This window comes from Zootoca vivipara, chromosome 6 (assembly GCF_963506605.1).
Source record: "Zootoca vivipara chromosome 6, rZooViv1.1, whole genome shotgun sequence".
NCBI lineage: Eukaryota > Metazoa > Chordata > Lepidosauria > Squamata > Lacertidae > Zootoca > Zootoca vivipara.
In genome coordinates, this window is record NC_083281.1 from 56643550 (window position 1) to 56668227 (window position 24678).

The following is a 24678-nucleotide window of genomic DNA, read 5'->3' on the forward strand; positions in this document are numbered from 1 at the left end:
ATGTTTGCATCCTGCTAGTGACTGTGGCAAAAGCTGGAAGATGTTTCAGCAAGCTAGCACTCATGCTGGCCACATGACCTGGAAGCTATACGCCGGCTCCCTCGGCCAATAATGCGAGATGAGCGCGCAACCCCAGAGTCGGTCACGACTGGACCTAATGGTCAGGGGTCCCTTTACCTTTAGTGACTGTGGCAAAAGCTGGAAGATGTTTCAGCAAGGTAGCACTCCTAAAAAACTGCTGCCATTCTTCTGCAAAACAAGAATAGGTAAGACCTCTAGCTACCCTGTTTCCCCCTTTTTAATACGTAGTCATAAAGTAAGCCATGGCAGGGTTTTTAAGTATTTGAGAAATACAAGACATACCCCCAAAATAAGCCATACTTCCATGCCGCGGAAACCAACCTCCACAGGCACCTCCACTCACAGAGTCACTCCATGCAGCCAGCACTGCAGGAGCGCGATCAGCTATGAAGAGGCGCTCCAAGAGCTCCGCTTAACAGCTGATCGCGCTCCCGCCTTGCTGGCTGCAGCCCCGTGCTCTGCCTTCTCGTCCACCGCCATCCCTGCCACTTCCGTGCTTGCCGCCACTGCTGGGCTCACTGCTTCTTCCTTGCCTGGCCCGGCCAAGGAGCTTGGAGCGCCCTGCAGCGGCGGGCGGAGCGCATGAGCCAGCGGCCTCTGCCTGGCCCGGCCAAAGACGCCTGCCACCCCGCCACCCGGAACTGGGGGCTGCTGCAGCGCCGAGCACTCAAGACAGCCCAGCAGCGCCCTGAGCCAGCGCCCTGAACCGTAAAAACCGTACCGGTAATAAAAAAATAAGACATCCCACCGAAAGTAAGCCACCCTGTGTTTTTTGAGGGGAAAAAAGTTATAAGACGGTGTCTTAAAAAGGGGGAAACACGGTAGTTAGAGTGTGAACTTGCAATTGAAACTGACTTTCCACAGAGGTGTGTTTGCTTTCTTCATTGTACAGCTTTTGGAGAATGTTAAAGACACATCTCTTTGCCCTGGCTTTTGACACCTGAGCTGTATGTTTTGGGGACCCACCTTACTTTTTCAGTTGTTCGTTATTCTTAATTATTTTTAATGTTGTTTTAATGCTGTAATCTGCCCTGAGACCTTACGGTGAAGGATGGGTACTAATAATAATAATCATGATTTTCAATGAAAAAGGCCGGAAAATGAACCTGTTAATTGGTCTATTAAAAAAATGTTTGCTGCCATGTTGAATAACAACAATAATAACAACACTGAAAGGACAATGCCTTTAAACTGGAGCCAACCCAAAGATTATGGAAGAGTCAGTAGCCTTTGTATTTGCCCATTGCCTCATAACATGAGAAACACCACAGTGGGGGTCATCATATAATTTCAGAAATGTAGAAAATAAAATTTCAGAATTAAAATAGAAATTTTTCTTTATGACTCAGGAGATTGTATAGGATGGGATTGTGGTATATGTGTGTGGCAGGGGACTCGAATTACAATACTTTACTCCCCCCCAAAAAAGCCCTATGATACAACCCATCATAATATTGGGAGGGACAATAGATTTGGTTTTCTTTGGAAGAGAGATCATTGGAGCCTCATTGCATTTTTTTTTTAAAAAAAGTACTTACTCATGAACAAGTTGTTATTTTCTCACACAGATCAAACTTACAACGTCCAGCAAAAGTGGAGTGGGAAAGATGCCAGCTTCCAATTTTCTCTTCCAGTGAGACAACAGTGACCACTTTTGAGCAATGAGCCAACAATCCCCTACCTAACAAAAGGAAGTTTATACAATGCAATTGTATATCATTTTTGCATTGAGATACCGGTACCAGCCCTTAATCCTTAACGTAAAACCTTGACAACTTTGCTCAAATTGCAAATCAGCTTCAATCCTGATCTCTCCAGCTTCTTTGCGCCTGTCAGGTCCTGGCTTTGAAATGTTCTTGCTCTTCCAGAAGTGGTGTCTGGGTGCCATTTCACACACATCACACTCAGTAGACAGCTGTAACCATGATTCATATACTCATAGTGTATATTTTAAAGCATTATGTATGTCTATCTCAAAATGTAGTGGAACTACTATGCCAACTCTAAAAAGTTGCAACTGGGCACAACAGGAGACATAAACCTCTGCTCTGTCCAAAAGGCATCCAGGAAGCCAAAACCAAAGGACTTCCTTCCTTCCTTCCTTCCTTCCTTCCTTCCTTCCTTCCTTCCTTCCTTCCTTCCTTCCTTCCTTCCCTCCCTCCCTCCCTCCCTCCCTCCCTCCCTCCTTCAGCAGTGGGCACATAAGGGATATTGAGAAAGTGCCAATGCTGTAGGCATGCCCTTTATCAAGCAGGGAAAGACACCTACATCAGCCACCACTTCTCTTTTCACCTCTCCCTCGTCCTTCCCAAAGTGTGGTCCACAGACCAGGAGTGCTCCATTACCTTCATTCAGGTGGCCTGTGGTTTGTCTGTATGAGCGCAGTTAAAAACCATACAGCTGCATTACAGGCAGAATAATCATTAAGTGGTCCTCCAAGACGCGCAGCAATTTTCAAGAGGGTAGTGCGGGGGGGGGGGGCGAGTTGGGAGATCACTGCCTTATATGTTGCATAAACTTGTACTACCCTACCATTTGAATAAGTGATTAGCAAGCAAGGCTCAAATTTCCCCATAAGCCTATTATCATTTCATCACCCTTCCCTTATTCTAATCGTGTTAGTTAATTCAACCAAGTACAGTAAATGAGTCCCATAGTCTGAAAAGCCATTCTTGCATAGAGGATGGGTCAAAGTTACTTGTGGACCCAGTGCCCCTCCAGCCTGAGGATGCAGCGCTGCCAGTCTCAGACCGAGAGGACTCCATCATAGATACCCCACCAAGACCAGAGTCTCTCCTGCCCCCTCAAAACTGCCCCTTATCTGATCTTGCTCTTCTTCAGTTCTTTTACCCAAAGGCATTCCTGTCCCTCAATGTCTCGTCAGCAAATGTACCTTAAGAAAAACATACAGCAAGCAATGGTATACAGTTAGCATGATTAATTAATTCTAATACGCATAAATAATGGATGTTTCTAATTTTTGTAATACTATGCAACCTCAGTTTTCTGCTACTGCCCTGGTAGAAACATGAAAGGTTTTACTCATGATTTATTTAGTCCTCACAGTGAGAGACAAAAAATCCAGACATCCCTCAATGATGGAGTTGCTCACTCTGGCTCCTCCCCCTTCCCTCTCTCCCAATAGCATCTGACCCTACGGTGGCCACCTGTGGTCAAATGATAAGATAAGATATCTTTATTGTCATTGTCCCCTTGCGGGAACAACGAAATTACTCGGTTGCTACATCCACTCAGATAAAGCATTCCGCATAATCCAAAATTACAAAAAGCTAATTAAAAACAGTAATTATACTACAAAATGACAAGTAAAATAAGATGACTTCAAAGTCCGGGCTTTCCATTTAAGGCCAAAATTGCTCTAGAGAAGAAACTGTTCCTGAGACGGCTCGTTCTTGCCTGCATTGTTCTATATCTCCGTCCTGATGGCAGGAGCTGAAAGAAATGGTGACCAGGGTGCGTTGGATCTCTTGATATATCTAGTGCTTTTTTATGGCACCTGGTGGTGTAAATTTGTTCTAAGGTGGTGAGTGAGCAGCCAATAATGCTCTCTGCTGTTTTAATAATTCTACACAGCCCTGCTCTGTCCTGGGAAGTACAGCTTCCGTACCACACACATAAACCGTACGTGAGCACGCTCTGTATGGCACAGTGATAGAAGGCAAGCAGCAGCTTTTGTGGAAGATGGTTTTTCCTTAAAATTCTCAAAAAATACAGTCTCTGCTGCGCCTTCTTCACAAGCCCCCTTGTATTAACACTCCAGGACAGATCCTCCTGTAACTCAATGCCTAGAAATCTAAACGTTGTTACCCTCTCCACACAAATTCCATCAATCAAGAGTGGCTGGACCTCGTTCTTCTGTCTCCTAAAGTCCACCACAAGCTCCTTAGTTTTCTTTGTGTTTATGAGCAAGTTGTTGACTCTGCACCACTCTGTCAGCCGCTCCACCTCATCTCTATACTCAGTTTCACCCTCCTTATCAGAGATGAGCCCGATGACGGTTGTGTCATCTGCAAATTTGACAACCCTATTTCTAGGGTGGGCAGCGACACAATCATATGTATAAAGAGTATAAAGGAGCGGACTAAGCACTCTGCATCCGTTGCTCTTGCACTATTAATAAACACCAAGTTCTAGGAGACGGTGGATCATCTATGCCAGGCATGGCCAAACTCCCATCATCCCTAGCTATCAGGACCAGTGGTCAGGGATGATGGGAATTGTAGTCCCAAAACATCTGGAGGGCCAAGCTGTTTGGCCATGCCTGATCTTTGCTGTCTAATGAAGTGTCTGCTGGCTGCTCTGCCTCCCATATCCTTCCCCTAACACCTCATAACTTGGCTGTTTGCCTGTCTCTAAACTGTTATCTACCTCATAGTTCTGCTGTAATTCAATGCTGCCTCCCTCTTCCCTGGCAACTACAGTAAAAACGGGGGACAATCTCCACCATTCCTCCTCTTCCAGTTCCTCTTCATTCCAGTCTCTGACACATTGCACTGTTGGGAAATGCAGAACATGGACCAATACAAGAGACAAGAAAGTTATATAATCCTGGTTGGAGAATCTGAGGGCTAGATTTAGCCTTTGGGTTGGCCTGGCAAAGGCCTTAGTCAGTTTGGCACAGACTAGGAAGAGAGATGGCTGTGCTGAATGCACGCAGTGTCCTGGTGACTGGGTCCAATCGGGGTATTGGCTTTGAGCTGGTCAAACAGCTGGTTGGGAAAAGCAACCGGCCAGAATGGATCTTTGCCACCTGCCGGGACCCAGAGGGACCACGTGCCCAGGTGAGCTCCAGGGTGGAACTTAGGGTGGGTTTCCCTTTGATGCCAAGGAGGAGATTGTGCCCTGGTCAGTAGAGGTGCCTCACAAGGCTTTTTAAGTTTCACATCCCTGGGGTAGGTGAAGTGGCTTGGAGATAGTTTGCATGTCTGCTCAAGCACAGGTTGTTTCTCCCTTTTGGGGTGCCCTTGCTGAAATTTTTCTGTGCAGAGTTAGAAATGAAAAGCTGGAAAGAAGTTAATTACTCCCAGCTGAAGAGCATTTAAACAGAGAAGTAAATATCCTGGTGAGTCAGTGTTGGAGGTAACTCAGATTCAAAGCTTCTGAAATGCATAGCATGGGATGAATATTACTAAGGAGTCAGTTACATTGAGCAGAGTGATTATTATTTTTCTGGGTCAAATTGCTTAGGATTAGAATAGCGCTAAAAATAAGAATTTGTATTGAAACAAGAGTGCCAGGAAACTGATTTGCTTTGCGAGTCCATATACAGGTGAAACTCGGAAGATTAGAATATCATCAAAAACTGCATTTATTTCTAGTTACAGGTAGGTAGCCATGTTGGTCTGAGTCAAAACAACAACAAAAAAAAATCCTTCAGTAGCACCTTAAAGACCAACCAAGTTTTTATTTTGATATGAGCTTTCGTGTGCATGCACACATCATCAGATACATTGAAACAGAAGCCACCCGACCCTTATGTATATTCAGAGGTTGGGGGGTGGGGGTGATGGGAATGGGTGATGGGCTGATAGGAGTGGTAAACCTGTTGATGACTGTTAACGACTTAATGACTGCAATCGGTCTTGCGGGGGGGGGGGGGGAAGCAAGGGCTGAGGTGCTAAGGAAAGCTTGATCATGTATAATGAGATAAGAATCCTATGTTCATTCCAGGTGGCTCCATGGTTTTAAGCTTGCTAATGAGTTGCAATTCAGCAACTTCTCTTTCCAGTCTGTTTCTGAAATTTTCCTGTAATAAAACAGCTGCTTTGAGATCTTGTATAGAATGTCCTGGGAGATTGAAGTGTTCTCCTACTGGTTTCTCTGTCTTGTGGGTCCTGATGTCAGATTTGTGTCCATTTATCCTTTCCAACCTAGCAGTTCAAAAGCACGTCAAAATGCAAGTAGATAAATAGGAACCGCTACAGCGGGAAGGTAAACGGCGTTTCCATGTGCTGCTCTGGTTTGCCAGAAGCGGCTTTGTCATGCTGGCCACATGACCTGGAAGCTATACGCCGGCTCCCTCGGCCAATAATGCGAGATGAGCGCACAACCCCAGAGTCGGTCACGACTGGACCTAATGGTCAGGGGTCCCTTTACCTTTTTATCCTTTTGCGTAGGGTTTGGCCTGTTTGTCCAACATAGAGAGCTGAAGGGCACTGTTGGCATTTGATGGCATACACAATGTTAGAAGATGAGCAATTAAATAGTCCTGAGATGGTATGTTGGATGTTGTTGGGGCCAGTAATGGTGTTGTCCGGGTGTATGTGGCAGCAGGACACTGGTACCAGAGCCTGCAATAAACCCAAATGCCAACTTGGGGGAGGTTTGTTTTATCTCTAGTGGAGAAATCTGGTTTCTCAGAACTGTATGCAAAAAGTTTGAGTTTGGAAATTGCTAGACAATTTTATATATATATATACGTTTGTATATAAGTAGTGTGAGGAAAACAAGAAAGTTGATCAATAAAATGGGGAAAGACAATAGTGCTGCCCTGCCAAATGATTGAGTGCATGCTGTTTGTGACAAGAAAAACTTAAGACCATTAAACGATCCATATATTATGCAGTCATGAATTCCGTAACTACAGCACTGGTGCACTTAGGGAGTGTTGCAAATGGTTAGCATTGCTATGGGTGATAAATATTGCTTTAAAAATATGAAGCTCACTGGCCCATTGGCAGATCAACTCTGCATAACAGAGTTGTCTGCAAACGTGACATTGAAGGCTGGCAATATTAACCCTGCTGCGTGAGAGAATCCCTTGGAAACAGGTTGTGTAGCTACTGCAGTGACCAGAGGAGGAATGGCTGCTGAGAGGAATGCAGTGCAATAAACAAAACCTGCCCTTATTCCCTTATGGGGTACACAAGAGCTCTTGTAGAGTGCTTTGTAGGTTCTCCATCGAGAATAACAGAGGCCAAACAGAGAATATTGAGAAGCAAAGCAGTTAGTAAGCTTGATCTTTATTGAACTGTTGCAACATGGTGCTCCTCTCCCAGGCAGGAGGAAAGAGGAGGACCTAGAACAAAGGCGTGCCTGCCCTTATATAGACATTTAAAATTGCCCACCCTGGAGTCCAAGACCTGTTCGGGTTTTGCAAAGTGCATACGGGCAAAAGAAAGGATCAGCTTCTTTCTTCTAGCAATTAACACTGGGCAGAAAGCCAAAGTCTGCTTCTACCATAGTAACTATAGGGACCCAGGTGGCGCTGTGGTTAAACCACTGAGCCTAAGGCTTGCTGATCAGAAGGTCGGCGGTTCGAATCCCTGTGACGGGGTGAGCTCCCGTTGCTTGGTCCCAGCTCCTGCCAACCTAGCAGTTCGATAGCACGTCAAAATGCAAGTAGATAAATAGGAACCGCTACAGCGGGAAGGTAAACGGCGTTTCCATGTGCTGCTCTGGTTTGCCAGAAGCGGCTTTGTCATGCTGGCCACATGACCTGGAAGCTATACGCCGGCTCCCTCGGCCAATAATGCGAGATGAGCGCGCAACCCCAGAGTCGGTCACGACTGGACCTAATGGTCAGGGGTCCCTTTACCTTTACCTTTACCATAGTAACAGCTCTCTCATTGGTTGATGATCAGCACTGAGTTCTGTTATCAGAGAAAGCTAGCACAGTAGGCGGTGTGGTGAGTGTAGGAGGAAAGGTGCTGTATCGGTTGTGAGAGAGACAGAGACAGAGACAGAGACAGAGAGGAAAGGATTAATTTTACTTTGTTTTTGAGTTCTAAAGTTGTACATAGAAACTCTGGATTTCTTTTATTTAATAAATCCTGTATATAGTTATTCTGCGTCCAGACGTCTAGTCATTTAAGTTACCGCCAGAAGCTTCCGGAAAAACCTGCGCAAACTCTGCTGTGTTCAGGCTGAAGTTACACCTGACACTTAAAAACACTAAGAAGACCACCCCCAGAAACATCATACATTCAGCACAGAAAAGAGCGGTCTATGAGAGAAATCTGAGTCCGTTGTTTATCCCCTGTCTGGCAGGTTACCTGCTTGCATTATCTGGGGCCTAGCCACTCTTTTGTTATTATAACTACTCAATTCCGGAATCCAGGTCACAGGTCCCAGACTCACCCCATTCACACCTTAAATGTGTCCTTAAGGCAGAATCTGTGTGCACAGAGACAATGGGGAAGTTTTTCATTTCCTCCCTCCTTTCAGGGAAACATTTGGTCAGTTTGGGAGAGTCAAAATGGCTTCAGGACTGTCTTCCTGTACGTGTTTGCTTGCTACATTTATGAACATTTATTATATACTGTACATATATAAGACCTAACAAAATTTATTTCAGCAGAAAGAAGAAACATTCATGGTATACCTGCATCCGCAAAACAGGACACCTTCATTTGCCCCAGCTGCAACAAAAGAAAATTATTTCTTAAGAAAAGTTGTGTGAGGGAGAATCAGAATTCTAAGTTAGTTTTAGGCTTTTTTTATTCTGGTTACACCTACAGTAATTCTGTTCAGATTTGCATAAATTCATATTATTTCATTCATTTTTATATTTCATTTCACTGTTTGTAAAGAGAAGAAACATTTCCTTTGTTATAGGGGTATGTTGTGATATGTCCAGGAAATTCAGCATTCTAAGTGTGTTTATTTTGTAGTTGATTTGCTTCCACTGTTTCTATTTCTGCTACCTTGCCTTTGTTTTCTAATGATCTAATGGCTGGGGACAAATAAATAAATCTGATATGACAATCACCCATTTATTGGATTACTCTTACTGCTCCAGTTGCTCCTCTGGTTTATCGTGACTTTGGGTTTGACCCCCAAATATCTGTTCTTTGGTGTCACACAGAAGGAAGAAACATGGTAACAACATGAATGCCTAATGGGAAAGCAACCTCCTCTTCCTATCCTGTCTCAAATACAGTGGTACCTCTGGTTATGAACTTAATTTGTTCCGGAGGTCCGTTCTTAACCTGAAACTGTTATTAACCTGAGGTACCACTTTAGCTAATGGGGCCTCCTGCTGCCACCACACCGCCAGCACGAGATTTCTGCTCTCATCCTGAGGTAAAGTTCTTAACCCAAGGTACTACATCCGGGTTAGCAGCGTCTGTAACCCAAAATGTTTGTAACCTAAGGTGTTTGTAACCCGAGGTACCACTGTAATCCCGTATTCAGGACATGCAGTTCTATTCTCTCTCTCCTTTTTTTTAATATTTCAGGAATTGAAGAATTTGGCTGCTAAGCACCAGGGAGTAGAGATTCTTGCACTGGGTAAGTGCCTGCTCTCTCCACCCACCCCACCTTAAATTCCCTAATCCTAAATTACTGTCTACTATAGCTAGAATTCAAGGCCATCTCATTCAAGGTATTTTGCAGGTTACATGTGTATTGTTTCTCCAGTGAGCTCACTTAGGGAGCTTCTAGATGGGGGCTCAATACTGCAAATCAGTTATGTGAGGGACAGAAGTTACAGGCAGGTCCCTCCCATCTTAAGTACCAGCTCGTCGCCCAGCGCTAGTGCAAGTGGGGAGGGGGATACCTCCAGCGGCGACTCAGGAAGTGGTGACCGAGGCTCAGGCAAGGTAGCGGAGCCCATGCTTAGTTTGGGAAGGGAAGCGGGAGGCAAGGGAAGAAGGCCGATCCCGCCGACCCCGGAATTGCGCAGGAAACGGCGGGGGCGGAGATTCAGTATCCCTAGACTACTTTGCTGGAAGAAAACGCGCGAACCTCCATTTGGAGGTTCTGACCCCTGACTGACAACATGTACATAGCACTGTTCCGCACTGTAAATAATCAGCACTGAATAAAAGCATGAAAAGACAACGCTTTGAGGAGTCGTTACTCTAGAGTAGCCGCTACCGCGCCTGTGACAAGTTATTTAGATGTCACAAACAGGTTGTTGGCTGAAATAAGTATGGTTTGTTTGTTTGTTTGCTTAACTACTTGGATTTTCCCCAGAAAGGGGGAAATCTAGACTAAATTGGGTAGTAGCAAGGGGAGAGGGGGAGATACAGACTGGCATTCTGATGCCAACAATGTCATGTAGAAATTTCCGGGAAAAATTGCATGTATGAGGAGTTCTAATGCCACAGTAAATGCCTTCTCAAATCAACTTTAGAATACAAGAACTCAAAAAAAGTGTTGGATCCAGGACCAAAGCAAAAAAGGTAATATTCTGCCAGGTAGATTTAAAAAAGAGAGAGAGAGTAAGTTCCTCTATTTGGTATGAATTCAGTATGTTGCAGCAACTGGCATGCATAGAGAGTAAATAGGTAATGTAATAGAACAAACACAGGCAATGAGTACTGGCAGCTGTATAGTCAAAGCCTGGCCTTGAGCATTCTCAATCCAACATTGAGAGTTTCTCAGAACAACAAATATATATTTTTAATTATATATATAAAAAAGGAAAAGCCCAATCACCCAGTGAGGACTGTAGTTGTGGAATGCTGGGTGTCAGTTAAAAATAAGAAAAAATTGAAAAACAGGGAAATTAGACTTTTTTTTCACTTTCACAAGTATAGCAACACCTACAAAAACAGCTAATGTCATGACACCTGAATCTAGTAGTAAGCCAGACACAGGTTGGGAGGCTGCAGAGATAGCAGCTAAGAAACTAGACAAAGTTCAAGACTCTGAGGGGCTTGTTGGGGACCAGGGGAGCATTGTGCCTAAAGCCAGGGCACTTATGAGTGTCTTCCCCCAAGTCTGAGGAGCCAAATGCCTCCCACCACACTTTGCTGGTCCAGCAGTGCACCAGGAGGAAGGAAAGGCTATGGAACACAAGAGAAGTGTCCATCTTCAGGTTAGAATGATAGCCCTTTAAGGCTCTGAAGTTGTTCACAATGGGGTGGAGGCTAGAAAAGGTAGCCTGGAGGTCAAGATTTAAAAGGTTTCGGTCTGGTCCTAACCTTCACCTGAGCAAGTAGGTCACCCAGAGCTATCTGTGGTACTATTTCTGTCCAACACAGGCAGACAAAAATTGTTACTTAAAAGTAAGAAATACATTTATTCAGGTAAATAATGGTGCAGGCTCAGCAGCAGAAAAATTACTCAGGAGTTCAGAAGTTCAGGAACAACAAAATAAATTCAGAATTGGACAGGAGTGATGAAGATGTCCCAACAAGTTTCCATGTCCCACCTACCAAGCTTTTAAAGGCTAAGTGTGGTGCATTTACTCATGAGACTTGCTTGCCTTGATGGAATGTTGGGTTTGCAACCATGTGTTTAATTTGGCTGGGTGAGTATGCTCCTGTCTACAAAGGTGGCACCTGGTTCTAGGCAACCATACTGCATGCTCCTGTTCAACTGCTGCTTCATCTGTCTTGGTGGCTAACAACCCTCCCCAGGCTCAACTGGGAAGCAAGGTCAGGAAGGAGAGCCAGCACCCCTGCTTCCCCTTCTGAAGCACCTGACACTGGGGTAGAAAGGGGAAATATCCTCTCCTCTAACCCAAGACCCCACAATACAGCCCCTCCAATTTTTCTTCGTCCCCTTGTGTCAGGGCTTGCTGTCCCAAGCTTGAACCCAAGGTGCTGCAGAGCTCATGACACCTTGCTGCCTTTTCTGTGGGATACCTGTACAGTTCTGGCAAACAGAGGGATCTCTCTGAGTGTTTAGAACTACAGAATTGCTTTGAAGTGCTCTCCCTTAACATGGAAGACGAGGAACAGACTCCATTTGAAGATTTCTCCCTCATCATAGTTGATCAGGAATATGAAGACGAGCAGCAAAGTCAGTCCTCCAGGAATATGCAGGTAACCTTGGAAGGGACAGCACATTGAAGAATCCCAACCAAGCCTATGAAGAGGCGTGTAGTGGTGATAGGGGATTCCCTACTGAGGGGTACAGAAACAGTGATCTGTGGGCCTGACAAGATGTCTTGAGAGGTGTGCTGTCTCCCTGGGGCCACGATCAAAGATGTAACAGAACGGCTTCAAGGAATCATAAAACCCACTGACAAATACCCCTTCCTTTTGGTCCATGTGGGAACCAATGACACTGCAAGGCATAGCCTCCAGAAGATCAAAAGTGATTATGAGGCTCTGGGCAGGAAGTTGAAGCAATTAAATGCAAAAATTGTCATCTCATCTGTCCTCCCAGTTGAACGACATGGCCCAGGGAGAGAGGGGAAAATAGGGGAAGTGAACAACTGGCTTCGCAAATGGTGCAGACAGGAACGGTTTGGATTCTTAGATCATGGTCTGCAGTTTCTTGAAGATGGACCTCTGGCAAGTGATGGGCTGCACCTCACAAAGGTTGGGAGGAATGTTTTTGCCATGAAACTCAAAAACCTCATCAGGAGGGCTTTAAACTGACTTATGTGGGGGAGGAGACAGTGGTCCTGAAGGCAGGAGTCTGTCAAGTGCTGAAGATGATCATCCAAATGTCAAGGACCAAATGGAGCAAACAGCACGCAGACCTAGTGGTGGGAGGAAAATATCCTTAAATAAGAGACATGGGGGAATGCTCAATGGTCTTCAATGTCTGTATACTAATGCACAGAGCATGGGAAATAAACAAAATGAACTTGAGCTCTTGGTACAGCAAAATAAATACGACATAATAGGCATCACTTAAACCTGGTGGGATGCGTCTCATGATTGGAATGTAGTAATAGAGGGATACAATCTATTTCAGAGAAATAGACCAAACAGGAAAGGAGGAGGAGTAGCGTTATATGTCAGGGATGTGTATACCTGTGAAGAGATCCAGGATTTAAAACTTCAAAGCCAAATTGAGAGTATCTGGGTCAAAATTAAGGGAGAGAAAAATAACAGTGATCTCATTGTGGGAGTTTACTATAGATCCCCAAGCCAAACTGAGGACACAGATGATGCCTTCCTGGAACAGATGACCAAGCATTCTAAAGGAAGTGAGATAGTAGTAATGGGGGATTTCAACTATCCTGATATTTGTTGGATGTCAAACTCAGCCAAGAGCATAAGGTCGAACAGATTCCTCACTGGTCTTGCAGACAATTTCATTGTCCAGAAAGTGGGAGAAGCAACAAGAGGATCAGCCATTTTAGATCTGGTCCTAACCAATAGTGATGACCTGGTTAGTGGGGTAGAAGTGGCAGGATCATTAGGTGGGAGTGATCATGCTCTTCTGGAGTTTATTATTCAGCAGAAAGGAGCAACCAAGCATACTAAGACTAGGACCCAAACAATTACCGCCCAGTCAGCCTGACATCAATACCAGGAAAGATTCTAGAGCAGATCATTAAGCAAACGGTCTGTGAGCACATAGAAAGAAACACTGTGATCACTAAAAGTCAGCATGGGTTTCTGAAAAATAAGTCATGTCAGACTAATCTGATCTCATTTTTTGACAGAATTACAAGCCTGGTAGATGAAGGGAATGCTGTGGATGTTGCCTATCTTGATTTCAGCAAGGCCTTTGACAAGGTGCCCCATGATATTCTTGTAAAGAAGCGGGTAAAATGTGGGCTAGACAATGCTACCATTCAGTGGATTTGTAACTGGCTTACTGACCGAACCCAAAGGGTGCTCATCAATGGCTCCTCCTCATCCTGGAGAGTAGTGACTAGTGGGGTGCCACAGGGTTCTGTCTTGGGCCCAGTCTTGTTCAACATCTTTATCAATGACTTGGATGATGGGCTTGAGGGCATCCTGAGCAAGTTTGCAGATGACACCAAATTGGGAGGGGTGGCTAATACCCCAGAGGACAGGATCACACTTCAAAATGACCTTAACAGATTAGACAACTGGGTCAAAGCAAACAATATGAATTTTAACAAGGAGAAATGTAAAGTACTACACTTGGGCAAAACAAATGAAAGGCACAAATACAGGATGGGAGACACCTGGCTTGAGAGCAGTACATGTGAAAAGGATCTAGGAGTCTTGGTAGACCACAAACTTGACATGAGTCAGCAGTGTGATGCAGCAGCTAAAAAAGCCAATGCAATTCTGGGCTGCATCAATAGGAGTATAGCATCTAGATCAAGGGAAGTAATAGTACCAATGTATTCTGCTCTGGTCAGACCTCACCTGGAGTACTGTGTCCAGTTCTGGGCACCACAGTTCAAGAAGGATACTGACAAGCTGGAACGTGTCCAGAAGAGGGCAACCAAAATGGTCAAAGGCCTGGAAACGATGCCTTAGAATCATAGAATCATAGAGTTGGAAGAGACCACAAGGGCCATCCAGTCCAACCCCCTGCCAAGCAGGAAACACCATCAAAGCATTCTTGACATATGCCTGTCAAGCCTCTGCTTAAAGACCTCCAGAGAAGGAGACTCCACCACACTCCTTGGTAGCAAATTCCACTGCCGAACAGCTCTTACTGTCAGGAAGTTCTTCCTAATGTTTAGGTGGAATCTTCTTTCTTGAAGTTTGAATCCATTGCTCCGTGTCTCTGGAGCAGCAGAAAACAATCTTTCTCCCTCCTCCATATGACACCCTTTCATATATTTGAACATGGCCTTATGAGGAATGGCTTAGGGAGCTGGGTATGTTTAGCCTGGAGAAGAGAAGGTTAAGGGGTGATATGATGACCATGTTCAAATATATAAAAGGATGCCATATAGAGGAGGGAGAAAGGTTGTTTTCTGCTGCTCCAGAGAAGCGGACACGGAGCAGTGGATTCAAACTACAAGAAAGAAGATTCCACCTAAACCTTAGGAAGAACTTCCTGACAGTAAGAGCTGTTCGGCAGTGGAATTTGCTACCAAGGAGTGTGGTGGAGTCTCCTTCTCTGGAGGTCTTTAAGCAGAGGCTTGACAGGCATATGTCAAGAATGCTTTGATGGTGTTTCCTGCTTGGCAGGGGGTTGGACTGGATGGCCCTTGTGGTCTCTTCCAACTCTATGATTCTATGATTCTATGTGCTTGTCCATTGCGTCCCTTTTACCTGCTATACGTAATATATATGGCATGTATGCATAAAAATGTGCCAAGTAAATTGATCCATAGTGCTCTGGATTTCCAGAGCAAGAAGAGTGCAGGTACAGAGCAATAGCAGTGCTGGTGAGGTCTGCAGGGTTAGATCTTCATTCACTTTCATTTCCTTTAAAATATTTTTTGCTACTATAGATACTTCCGAGCCATCTAGTGTCAAGGCTGCTGCAACTCGAGTCACAGAGGGGTTGAAGGGAGCTGGGCTAAATCTTCTGATAAACAATGCTGGGATTGCAAAGCTAAGAACTCTGGAAACAGAGACACCAGAGAGTATGGCTGAGGTATACAAAACCAATGTGATTGGTAGCATGTTGGTGACTCAGGTAAGACTCTTTGTCTCTTTGTTACATAAACTTTTTGGCATGTTGCAGAGCCCTTGACTTTGGAAAGTCATGATGCCGTTGCTTTCTGGTTGTTGGGTGATGGGTTTGTGTCCCTTTTGCATTATGAACAGCAGAAACTTTTTATAGCTGCATGACACACCAAAATTTAACTGATGTGGTATTTGCTGTTATGGAAGTAAAGTGATAAGAGAAGGTTTCACCTGATGGACAGATGGAGCTTTTGTCTGGGTAAGCTGCAAGAGAACTTTGGCATGCCACTGCATGTAACTCCTGGGCTTATGTTTGTCCTCACAGTGAGAACGTTGAACTGGAGATACACTAACCTTCTCACTGAGGCTAAGGCTATATATATACACTGAGCCTGTATGTAATTATCTAGACCCACTCCAATCCAGGTTCAGAACTTGATTTGGGACTGAATCATCCTTGGTTATCAGTAGAGGGACAAAGAGAGTGCAACCCTGCTGCTCTTGCTTGATCTCTCATGACCATAGACAGTCTATAAGAGATTGGTATCAGCAGCACTATTCTGCAGTAGTTGCAGTCTTATCTCATTATTCTTGAGCTATGGAGTGCTGCAGGCCACTACATGTCTCCAGAGTTATTTAACATCCATATGAAACCTTTGGGTATGGCCAAACATAATACTCTGCATGGTCCATGGGGGTCACGAAGAGTTGGACACGACTAAACGACTAAACAACAAAGGAACCATAGAGATGTAGAGGGCTAGAAGGGACCCCTCAAAGGTCATCTGATCCAACCAGTCTCAAGGTGCTTAACATTTAAATTAATTGCAATGTCATTAAGGCAGGCACACACTAAGGCAGGCACACACATAGTCCTAAATCGGAAACTAATACTGAAAGTTGGGGTCCTGTCATTTTATCTTTGCTGGAGAAGAACACCCCCTTCACTTCTTACGTTCCTCTGCTTTGGTTCCATTTGTTTGTTTGTTTCTCCACCATACTGATAAATTTGCCCAAGTTCTGTATTTCCCCCTACATGCAAAGTTTCATCCTTTTCTTCTTGTATGACAAAAATGGTTCATTTTAAAACCTTTAAATAATATTTTATTATTATTGTTGTTGTTATAGTAACATTTTCTCTCTGGTCTTCCTCTGTCATTGTCTGAAATTATCCTACCAGAGTTCTTTTGCTTCCTTTATTTAAGAGGTCATTTCGTTTTATTGTTCTGTTGCATTTCATATCATAAGAACACAACAGAACCCTACTCAGAACAGAGCCCATTGGGTCTGAAAACCAAGCCTTACGTTGGGGGCATCATATGCCTGTTTAGCTGGGAGAAGAGTAGACTGTGCAGTGATATGATAGCCATCTTCAAATATCTGAAGGGCTGTCACATGGAAGATAGAGCAAGCTTGTTTTCTGCTGTTCCAGAACCAAAACCAATGGCTTCAAGTTAGAAGAAAGGCAGTGGATTCTCCTTCTTTAAGAGGTTTTTACACAGAGGTTGGGTGGCCATCTGTTTTTAGCTGTGATTTCAACATTGCAGGGGGTCAGACTAGATGGCGCTTGGGGACCCTCCCAACTATTATTTTAGTCCAGCATCCTGTTACCCATAGTGGGTCATGGTAGATGCTACTAGAAAGCCGACAACAGAGCATTAAGCCCCTCCCCTTCCGTGCCTTGGTCTCGCCCCTGAACGACCATGGCTTGCACCCCCCCCCCCCCAGTTTTGATCCTGGCTATGCCCCTGATAATCAACATTCATTCTTCCCTTCCCTTCTCCAGGCATTCCTGCCCTTGCTGAAGAAGGCATCCCAGGAAAGTCCCCAGAAAGGGATGAGCTGCAGCAAAGCTGCCATTATCAATGTATCCAGTGAAGCCGGTTCCATTAAAAATGTCCTTATATGGAGTGAAGGGCAAATCATTGGTTACCGTTGTAGCAAGGTATGGAGATAACAGTAGTAGGCTCTGCAATCCAAAATTTGGAAGTAACTCTCAGTTAATTTCACTTTAGGGTGCTGAAAAGGTTCTTAGAAAATCCATCCTATCTTGACTGTACCCATTTTTGTTAGTAACATTCAGACACTTTCATCTGTTCAGAGTTAGTGCATGCCGGCCTATTTATTTAATTTAACAGAATATAGATTGATAGATTTTTAAAAATCTCTAAGCATATTACATATGGGATGCAGGTGGTGCTGTGGGTTAAACCACAGAGCCTAGGGCTTGCCGAACAGAAGGTTGGCGGTTCGAATACCCGCGACGGGGTGAGCTCCCGTTGCTTGGTCCCAGCTCCTGCCAACCTAGCAGCAGTGGCGTAGCGTGGGTTGTCAGGACCCGGGGCAAGACTAGTAATTTGCGCCCCCTAACCCGTGGATTTTAGCACTCGAGTCTCTTCCACTAGATTAGATGACTGGTGGTGCGCAACCAGCCACCAAGCCCCACGGCTCCGCCGCTGCTACCCCCCACCCCGATTGGCGCACGCCCCCCTCCCCAACCTGCCCCCCTTTGATTTGACCTTAAAAGCTGCCACTCAGAAACTAATCTTTTAACAAAAAAATAAATCCAGTGGGTTTACGTATGCCTAACTCTGCATCAAACTGGAATATAAGCATCATGGATCTAATTCAGAAAGCTTTTAGATGGTACAACTATAGGTGAAGACCAGAAGCACAGCATCAGTTGTAGGCCACTGGGATCCCCACCAAAGCAAAGCAGGACACGCTGAGCCGCCTGCACAGCCATGCAGAGAGGAGCGCAGCTGGCCAATGCAACCCTTGGTGGGCAGGGAGGAGCATCGGGCCACGCTGGGGGTGCCTGGTTCGCCCAGCCCTCCTGGCACCCGACACACTATGACCCTGGTGAAGACTATGATTATAAAGCTAAACACACTTCCTACAGTGCCCTATCTACCTCAGTGGTAATAATTCCACATGGTTATGTATTGATCTTTTACTCACTGTAAACTCCTGTACACAATTTGATACTCAAGTCATTGCATGGGGGTGAGGTGAGAAGAGAAAGCAAGTGAGCATTCATTTAAATGAACAGCACAGAAAATATGCTCATCAAATTTGCAGATGACACCAAACTGTTAGGGGTAGCCACGGATGACAGAATCGGGAATCAAGAAGACCTTAACAGACTGGAGAACTTGGCCAAAACTAACAAAAGGATTTTCAATAGGGACAAATGTCAGGCTCTACACTTAGCCAGGAATAACTAGCTGCACAAATATAAAGATGAGTTAACAGTGTGATGCAGCAGCAGCAAAAAAAACAACCCTAATGCTATTATAAGCTACATCAGCAGAAATATAGTATCCCAATCAAGTAGTACCACTGTATTCTGCCTTGGACAGACCACACACATGGTGAACTGCAGTAGCATAGCAAGGCACTGCAACAACTTTGGCTAAGGTTTCGACGCCACTGGAGAACTTTGAAAACCTTGTAGCTCATGACTCTTGCCCACTGCAGATCACACTGCTGCCCATTGACAAATATCCTTTCAAATCTTTTTAGATAAGTGATGATAATTCACTGCCTCTGTTGCTACTATTATACACATGTTCCAGCCCTGCAGGAAAACTGAGAGCAGGAGGTCCCTCCCTGCACAGCAGGTGCACTGCTAGGTACTTGAGAGCATAGGTTATCATAGAATCATAGAGTTGGAAGAGACCACAAGGGCCATCCAGTCCAACCCCCTGCCAAGCAGGAAACACCATCAAAGCATTCTTGACATATGCCTGTCAAGCCTCTGCTTAAACCTGCTTGAGAGCAGTACATGTGAAAAGGATCTAGGAGTCTTGGTAGACCACAAACTTGACATGAGTCAACAGTGTGATGCAGCAGCTTAAAAAACCAATGCAATTCTGGGCTGCATCAATAGGAGTATAGCATCTAGATCAAGGGAAGTAATAGTACCACTGTATTCTGCTTTGGTCAGACCTCACCTGGAATACTGTGTCCAGTTCTGGGCACCACAGTTCAAGAAGGATACTGATAAGCTGGAACGTGTCCAGAGGAGGGCAAGAAAAATGGTCAAAGGCCTGGAAACGATGCCTTATGAGGAACAGCTTAGGGAGTTGGATATGTTTAGCCTGGAGAAGAGAAGGTTAAGGGGCGATATGATAGCCATGTTCAAATATATAAAAGGATGTCATATAGAAGAGGGTGAAAGGTTGTTTTCTGCTGCTCCAGAGAAGCGAACACAGAGCAATGGATTCAAGCTACAGGAAAGAAGATTCCTCCTAAACATTAGGAAGAACTTCCTGACAGTAAGAGCTGTTCGGCAGTGGAATTTGCTGCCAAGGAGTGTGGTGGAGTCTCCTTCTTTGGAGGTCTTTAAGCGGAGGCTTGACAGCCATCTGTCAGAATGCTTTGATGGTGTTTCCTGCTTGGCAGGGGGTTGGACTGGATGACCCTTATGGTCTCTTCCAGCTCTATGATTCTATGATTCTAACCCCAAGGCAGCTGTTTTCAAAATATTTTTGTACACCTACAAACCTTAGATTTCAGGTAGGTAGGTGTGTTGGTCTGACGTAGTTGAAACAAAATAAAAAAAATTCCTTCCAGCAGCACCTTAAAGACCAGCTAAGTTTTTTATTTTGGTATGAGCTTCTGGAAGGAATTTTTTTACTTAGATTTCAGCAAGGCAGCTCATAGCTCTCCTGTGGTGGTACAGCTCCCTGAGAATCAGATCGACATTAGTATTTATGATATCTTACAGTAAATAGTTTTTATAGTTGGTAGAAATGCATGTGCAAATTAACATAAAAACACCCTGTCATAGGAGAACAGCCACAGAAGAAAATATATACTGCCTGGTTACAAGTAAAAACACAGAATACATTTTTTAAACCTTCTTGGCATTCAGACTTTTTCTGTACGGCTCAGGAGCAGCTATGGAAGATGGAAGAAGTGCTCACTTTGAAGGCGATCTCTTCTTCTCCCATTCCCAGGAAAGTGGGGCGCTGGGCTCCCTTTTGCTCCTCCTGCCCCTTTGGGAGAGTCTCCTGCAGAGGGTCGGGAGATACCAGGGAAGAGGAGCGCGATGCGGGGCCGGGAAGAGCTTCGCGCTCTGCTACTGGCCGGAGCCGAGGCGCACAGCTGGCGGGCGGGAGGCCATGGAGCTGCCGCCGCCGTGCACGCCAGGCCGTGCATTGCAGCCTCTGTGAGGACAAAGGCAGCCGAGCCAGCGCAGCTCCCGAAGGCCCTGGCGGGGAAGGGCGCTCCCTCGGTCCCGTCGCCCCCAAGGGAGCCAGGATGGAGGCGCGCGCCAGGAAATGTCCTCTCGGGCACGGCGTGGCGTGGCGTCACTCTTCCTGTCGGCCGGCCTTTCCCTCCCTCGCCTGGGCGGAGACTTCTTTCCTGCCCCTTCTGATTGGCTGCAGGAGGCGCTTCCTGCAGCCAATCAGTAGCGTGCTGGAAGGGGCGACTACGCCCTCCCTGCGAACGCGGGAAGCGGCCTCAGGCAGCGCTGGGTGCAGGGCAGCGACGGACAGAAGGTGCAGGGCGGCAGCAGGCAGGCGGGCCAAGCAGCGCCCCTCCAGATGTTGCACCCGGGGCTGCATGTTGCGCCCGGGGCTGCTGCCCCCTCTGCCCCCCCCCACGCTACACCTCTGCCTAGCAGTTCAAAAGCATGTCAAAGTGCAAGTAGATAAACAGGTACCGCTCCAAGCAGGAAGGTAAACAGTGTTTCCGTGCGCTGCTCTGGTTCGCCAGAAGCGGCTTTGTCATGCTGGCCACATGACCTGGAAGCTGTATGCCGGCTCCCTTGGCCAATAACGCGAGATGAGCGCCGCAACCCCAGAGTCGGTCATGACTGGACCTAATGGTCAGGGGTCCCTTTACCTTTACTAAGCATATTACATAAAATAATAGATTTTAATATATATATATATATATAAGATACTGATAGCATACTTTTAAAATAAACTGACATAATTAAATAGTTATATTTGAAAAAGGGTATAGATAATTTATAATTTTTTTAAAAGTATACATAATTAGGAATGGACCAATGTCTGGTTTCTTGCAGCTTCTCATTTTCCCAGCCTTAAATTCAATCATCTTCCTTTCTGCTGTAATGTGATTTTTCGTATTAAAAATCCTCATGAAAATATCACTCTGAATTTCTCTTAATAGACACATTTTTGAGGCAGTGTTCATTGATACACATGTATGTATGTTAGTTAGTTAGTTAGTTAGTTAGTTAGTTAATTTATTGTTACGGTTCTCGACCAGCACACACATTTATACATCAAACAATCCAATATACAATTTAAAATATATACAATAATTATAAACTATAGCCATTATAAAAATTATTAGATAATAGAAATTATCACACACATGTATGTTATTTTTACAGATATAAGAATTTTATGTGCACTTTTCTATGTATGCTATATGTATGCCTTTTTGTACATATTGGTTCGAGAACGGAGCCACAAAACTTAGAGATTTTTGTATTTCAGTTTGTGTACTGGTTTGAGTAGCTTCTCATCAAAATGCAGACAGAACTGAATTTCTACCTGCTTCTGGTATGTCTCTCTCCTAGGCTGCTCTGAACATGCTCACCCGGTGCCAGTCTCTGGGGTATGCCAAAGACAACATCCTGTGCATTACATTGCATCCTGGGTGGATACAGACAGACATGGGAAATTCATTGGTAGGTGGTTCATGTATGGGATGTTAGGGGAGGAGTAGTACCTCTGGCGGGGGACATGTCATACTCCTTCTGGACTAGTTTGTACACCTTTGCTCCCCACCCTGCACTAAACTCTCACCAGTGGTTCCTAGAAACTGTCAGCATGCGACCTGACACATATAGACAACTGCAAAACAATAAGGTCTGTGCTGCCTTTAAAAGTTTTTTTGTGCTTCTGGAATTTGCTTCCTTACTGTAGGTGGGTGTTTTAAACTTCTGTTTAAAAATCCATCCACTCCTTTTACTTTCCTAACCAAATTAGCACTATAAGGCTTTCCATTATTAAGAGTCTCACACAATGGCAGCCCCTCTCTCAGCCATTCAGATACCTTTCAGATACCCAGCCAGATGGGCAGGGTATAAATGAATAATAATGATAATAATAATAATAATTAATAATAATAATAATTAATAATAATAATAGAAAGAATTCTGACAAACCAGTTTTACCATTTTTGTTTGTAAAATAACATCTTTTTCCTGTTTAACTGCAAGTCGGTGAGTCACTTTTCCTATTCTCTTTCCAGGGGCAGCAGCCCCCACTGACTGTGGACTACAGTGCGCAAGAAATCCTGAACACCATTTCCTCTCTCTCTGAGAAAGACCATGGCACATTTGTGAACTTGGATGGGAAAGTCCTTCCCTGGTAAAACACCAAACAACCTGCTTGTCTGCACTGTAGAAGGAAACCCCTCACTACCAGGCAACATAAACACATGAGAAGACATGCCTTTTTTTCCTTCTACTTCTTTAAAAATTACATCTTCAACTGAAACTCTCACCATCTAGCCTTCCTTTGAACTACTCTGTGTAATGATGTTAATTCCAAGTGACTTTTGCAGTCTCACTTACTTATATTTCTTTTTAACAGTGCAAGTCATCTGTTAACTCATTTATTCACACTTTCAAGATACAGGTACCAAGGGTGCTAGTTAGCCTCCACTGCACACATGTTATGGATGCTTCCAAATGTGGGTGACCTAGCAACAGCCAGTGGTTGCTGTTCTGCTTCAAGCATTTGAAGGGTCACAGCTAGAGATTTGCTATATCTAATGCAGATATTTGGAGAAGTGCTGTAACAGCTCAGCGGCAGAGCCTCTGCTTTGCATGCAGAAGGTTCTATGGTCAACCTGATTCCTCCAAGAATATAGAATCATAGGAATGCCCCTAGTCTGAAAACCCAGAGAGCCTCTGCCATTCAGTGTGGACAATACTCAGCATGATGGACACAGTATACCGCAGCTTCATTCCTATGTTCCTCCCTCAGGGGCTGGTCGGCTGTTTGGCAGAGGGAGGCAGAAAGTAAACAATGTTCTGTGATTATCTATTAGAGAGGAACACATAAACACACACACACACACACACACACACACACACACAGAGAGAGAGAGAGAGAGAGAGAGAGAGAGAGAGAGAGAGAGAGAGAGAGAGAGAGAGAGAGCACATGTAGCCTACTGCATTTTTCTTATCCCACCCATGGAGTGCAAGTACTTTGCCTTGAGTACTTGAATGACAGTATCTAGGAATGAGGCTCTGTTTGCAAGAAAGACAGGTCATTTGTTCTGTTAAGACAATGCAGATTATGCATACTATTCCATTTATGCTCACTGGGATCAGGAATCAGGTGAATAAGGGCTAGCGTGGCAATAGGCAGAAGTTATTGTGTGCCACAGGTAAGAAAAAAGTGGCAACCATGCCAGCAGCTGGAAAAAGGAGAAAGTGAAACACATCAGAATGCCAGAAAACAGTGCCTATACTGTATTTATAGTTGTTCACTTCTAGGCTAAATATATATATTTTAAACAACATATCAACAGATTTACAGAGTTATGCAAAAGAAGCTGTAGAAACCAGCAACCCTCTCCCCCCACGAAAGAAAACAGTAAGCCATGAGGGGCTTCTCTTGATAACTGATGTGAACAGCAGCAACATAAAAAACTAATAATTAGGCAGATCAAATTCAGAATGGGTGAGAGTGGGGAATGGGGTTAGGTACATGGAGGGGTTTCAAGATGGGAAAAACTGGGATAAACAACAAAGAGCAGCAGGATATGTGCCTACCCAAGAATCATTTGATTTTTAAAACCTTTCCACGTTTTTAACAGGTAGCGAAAAATTGGATTTGAGAGGAGGAAAAAGACAAAATGTCAGTTTTTCAGTAAGAACATCATATGGTTCATGCAAAATTGTTGATGGTACAAATGGAGAACAATACAGATTAAGTGGCAGTATGGATGGGCTCCTAGAGAGCAGGGCCAGACCACAGAGAAGGCAATAGCTGCTGGAGTAAACTGGACAGGCCATAGCTAGCTGTAAAAGCTTTTGGACGTCCCTATTTTCATCAGAGAAATGTTGGAGGGTATGTGTATGGTTTCTCCATTCAGTTTTCTTGACTGATCTATGGTTTTGACTTGGTTCTCTGTTAGTTATTCACATGCCGGCACTGCCCTTAGAAGTAATTTCTCTACACCTCTACTAGATTATGGTAGATTGATATTGGAGCCTCAAATTGCCAATTTCACTCCAAATTTATGTAACAGCCTGGGAAATTTATGCAAATGTGCACAACTTTTATGTAGACTTTTATTCCCATATGGGCTTAATCAGGTGAACATAGTTTTAGTAAAGCAAAATTTGTAAAGCATTGCCTGAGACAGGCTTTGC

At 44.5% G+C, this 24678-nt stretch overlaps 1 protein-coding gene across 1 annotated transcript; it reads left to right on the forward strand.

The window, feature by feature from the left end:
• The first annotated feature begins 2296 nt into the window (after positions 1–2296).
• LOC118086782 (C-signal-like) lies at positions 2297–23376 on the forward strand. Its single transcript, XM_060275992.1, has 6 exons — positions 2297–4883; positions 9282–9333; positions 15122–15309; positions 17086–17244; positions 21865–21975; positions 22542–23376. The coding sequence occupies exons 1-6, from the start codon at positions 4737–4739 to the stop codon at positions 22662–22664; spliced, it is 780 nt and encodes a 259-aa protein (XP_060131975.1). The 5' UTR covers positions 2297–4736; the 3' UTR covers positions 22665–23376.
• Positions 23377–24678: the final 1302 nt, after the last annotated feature.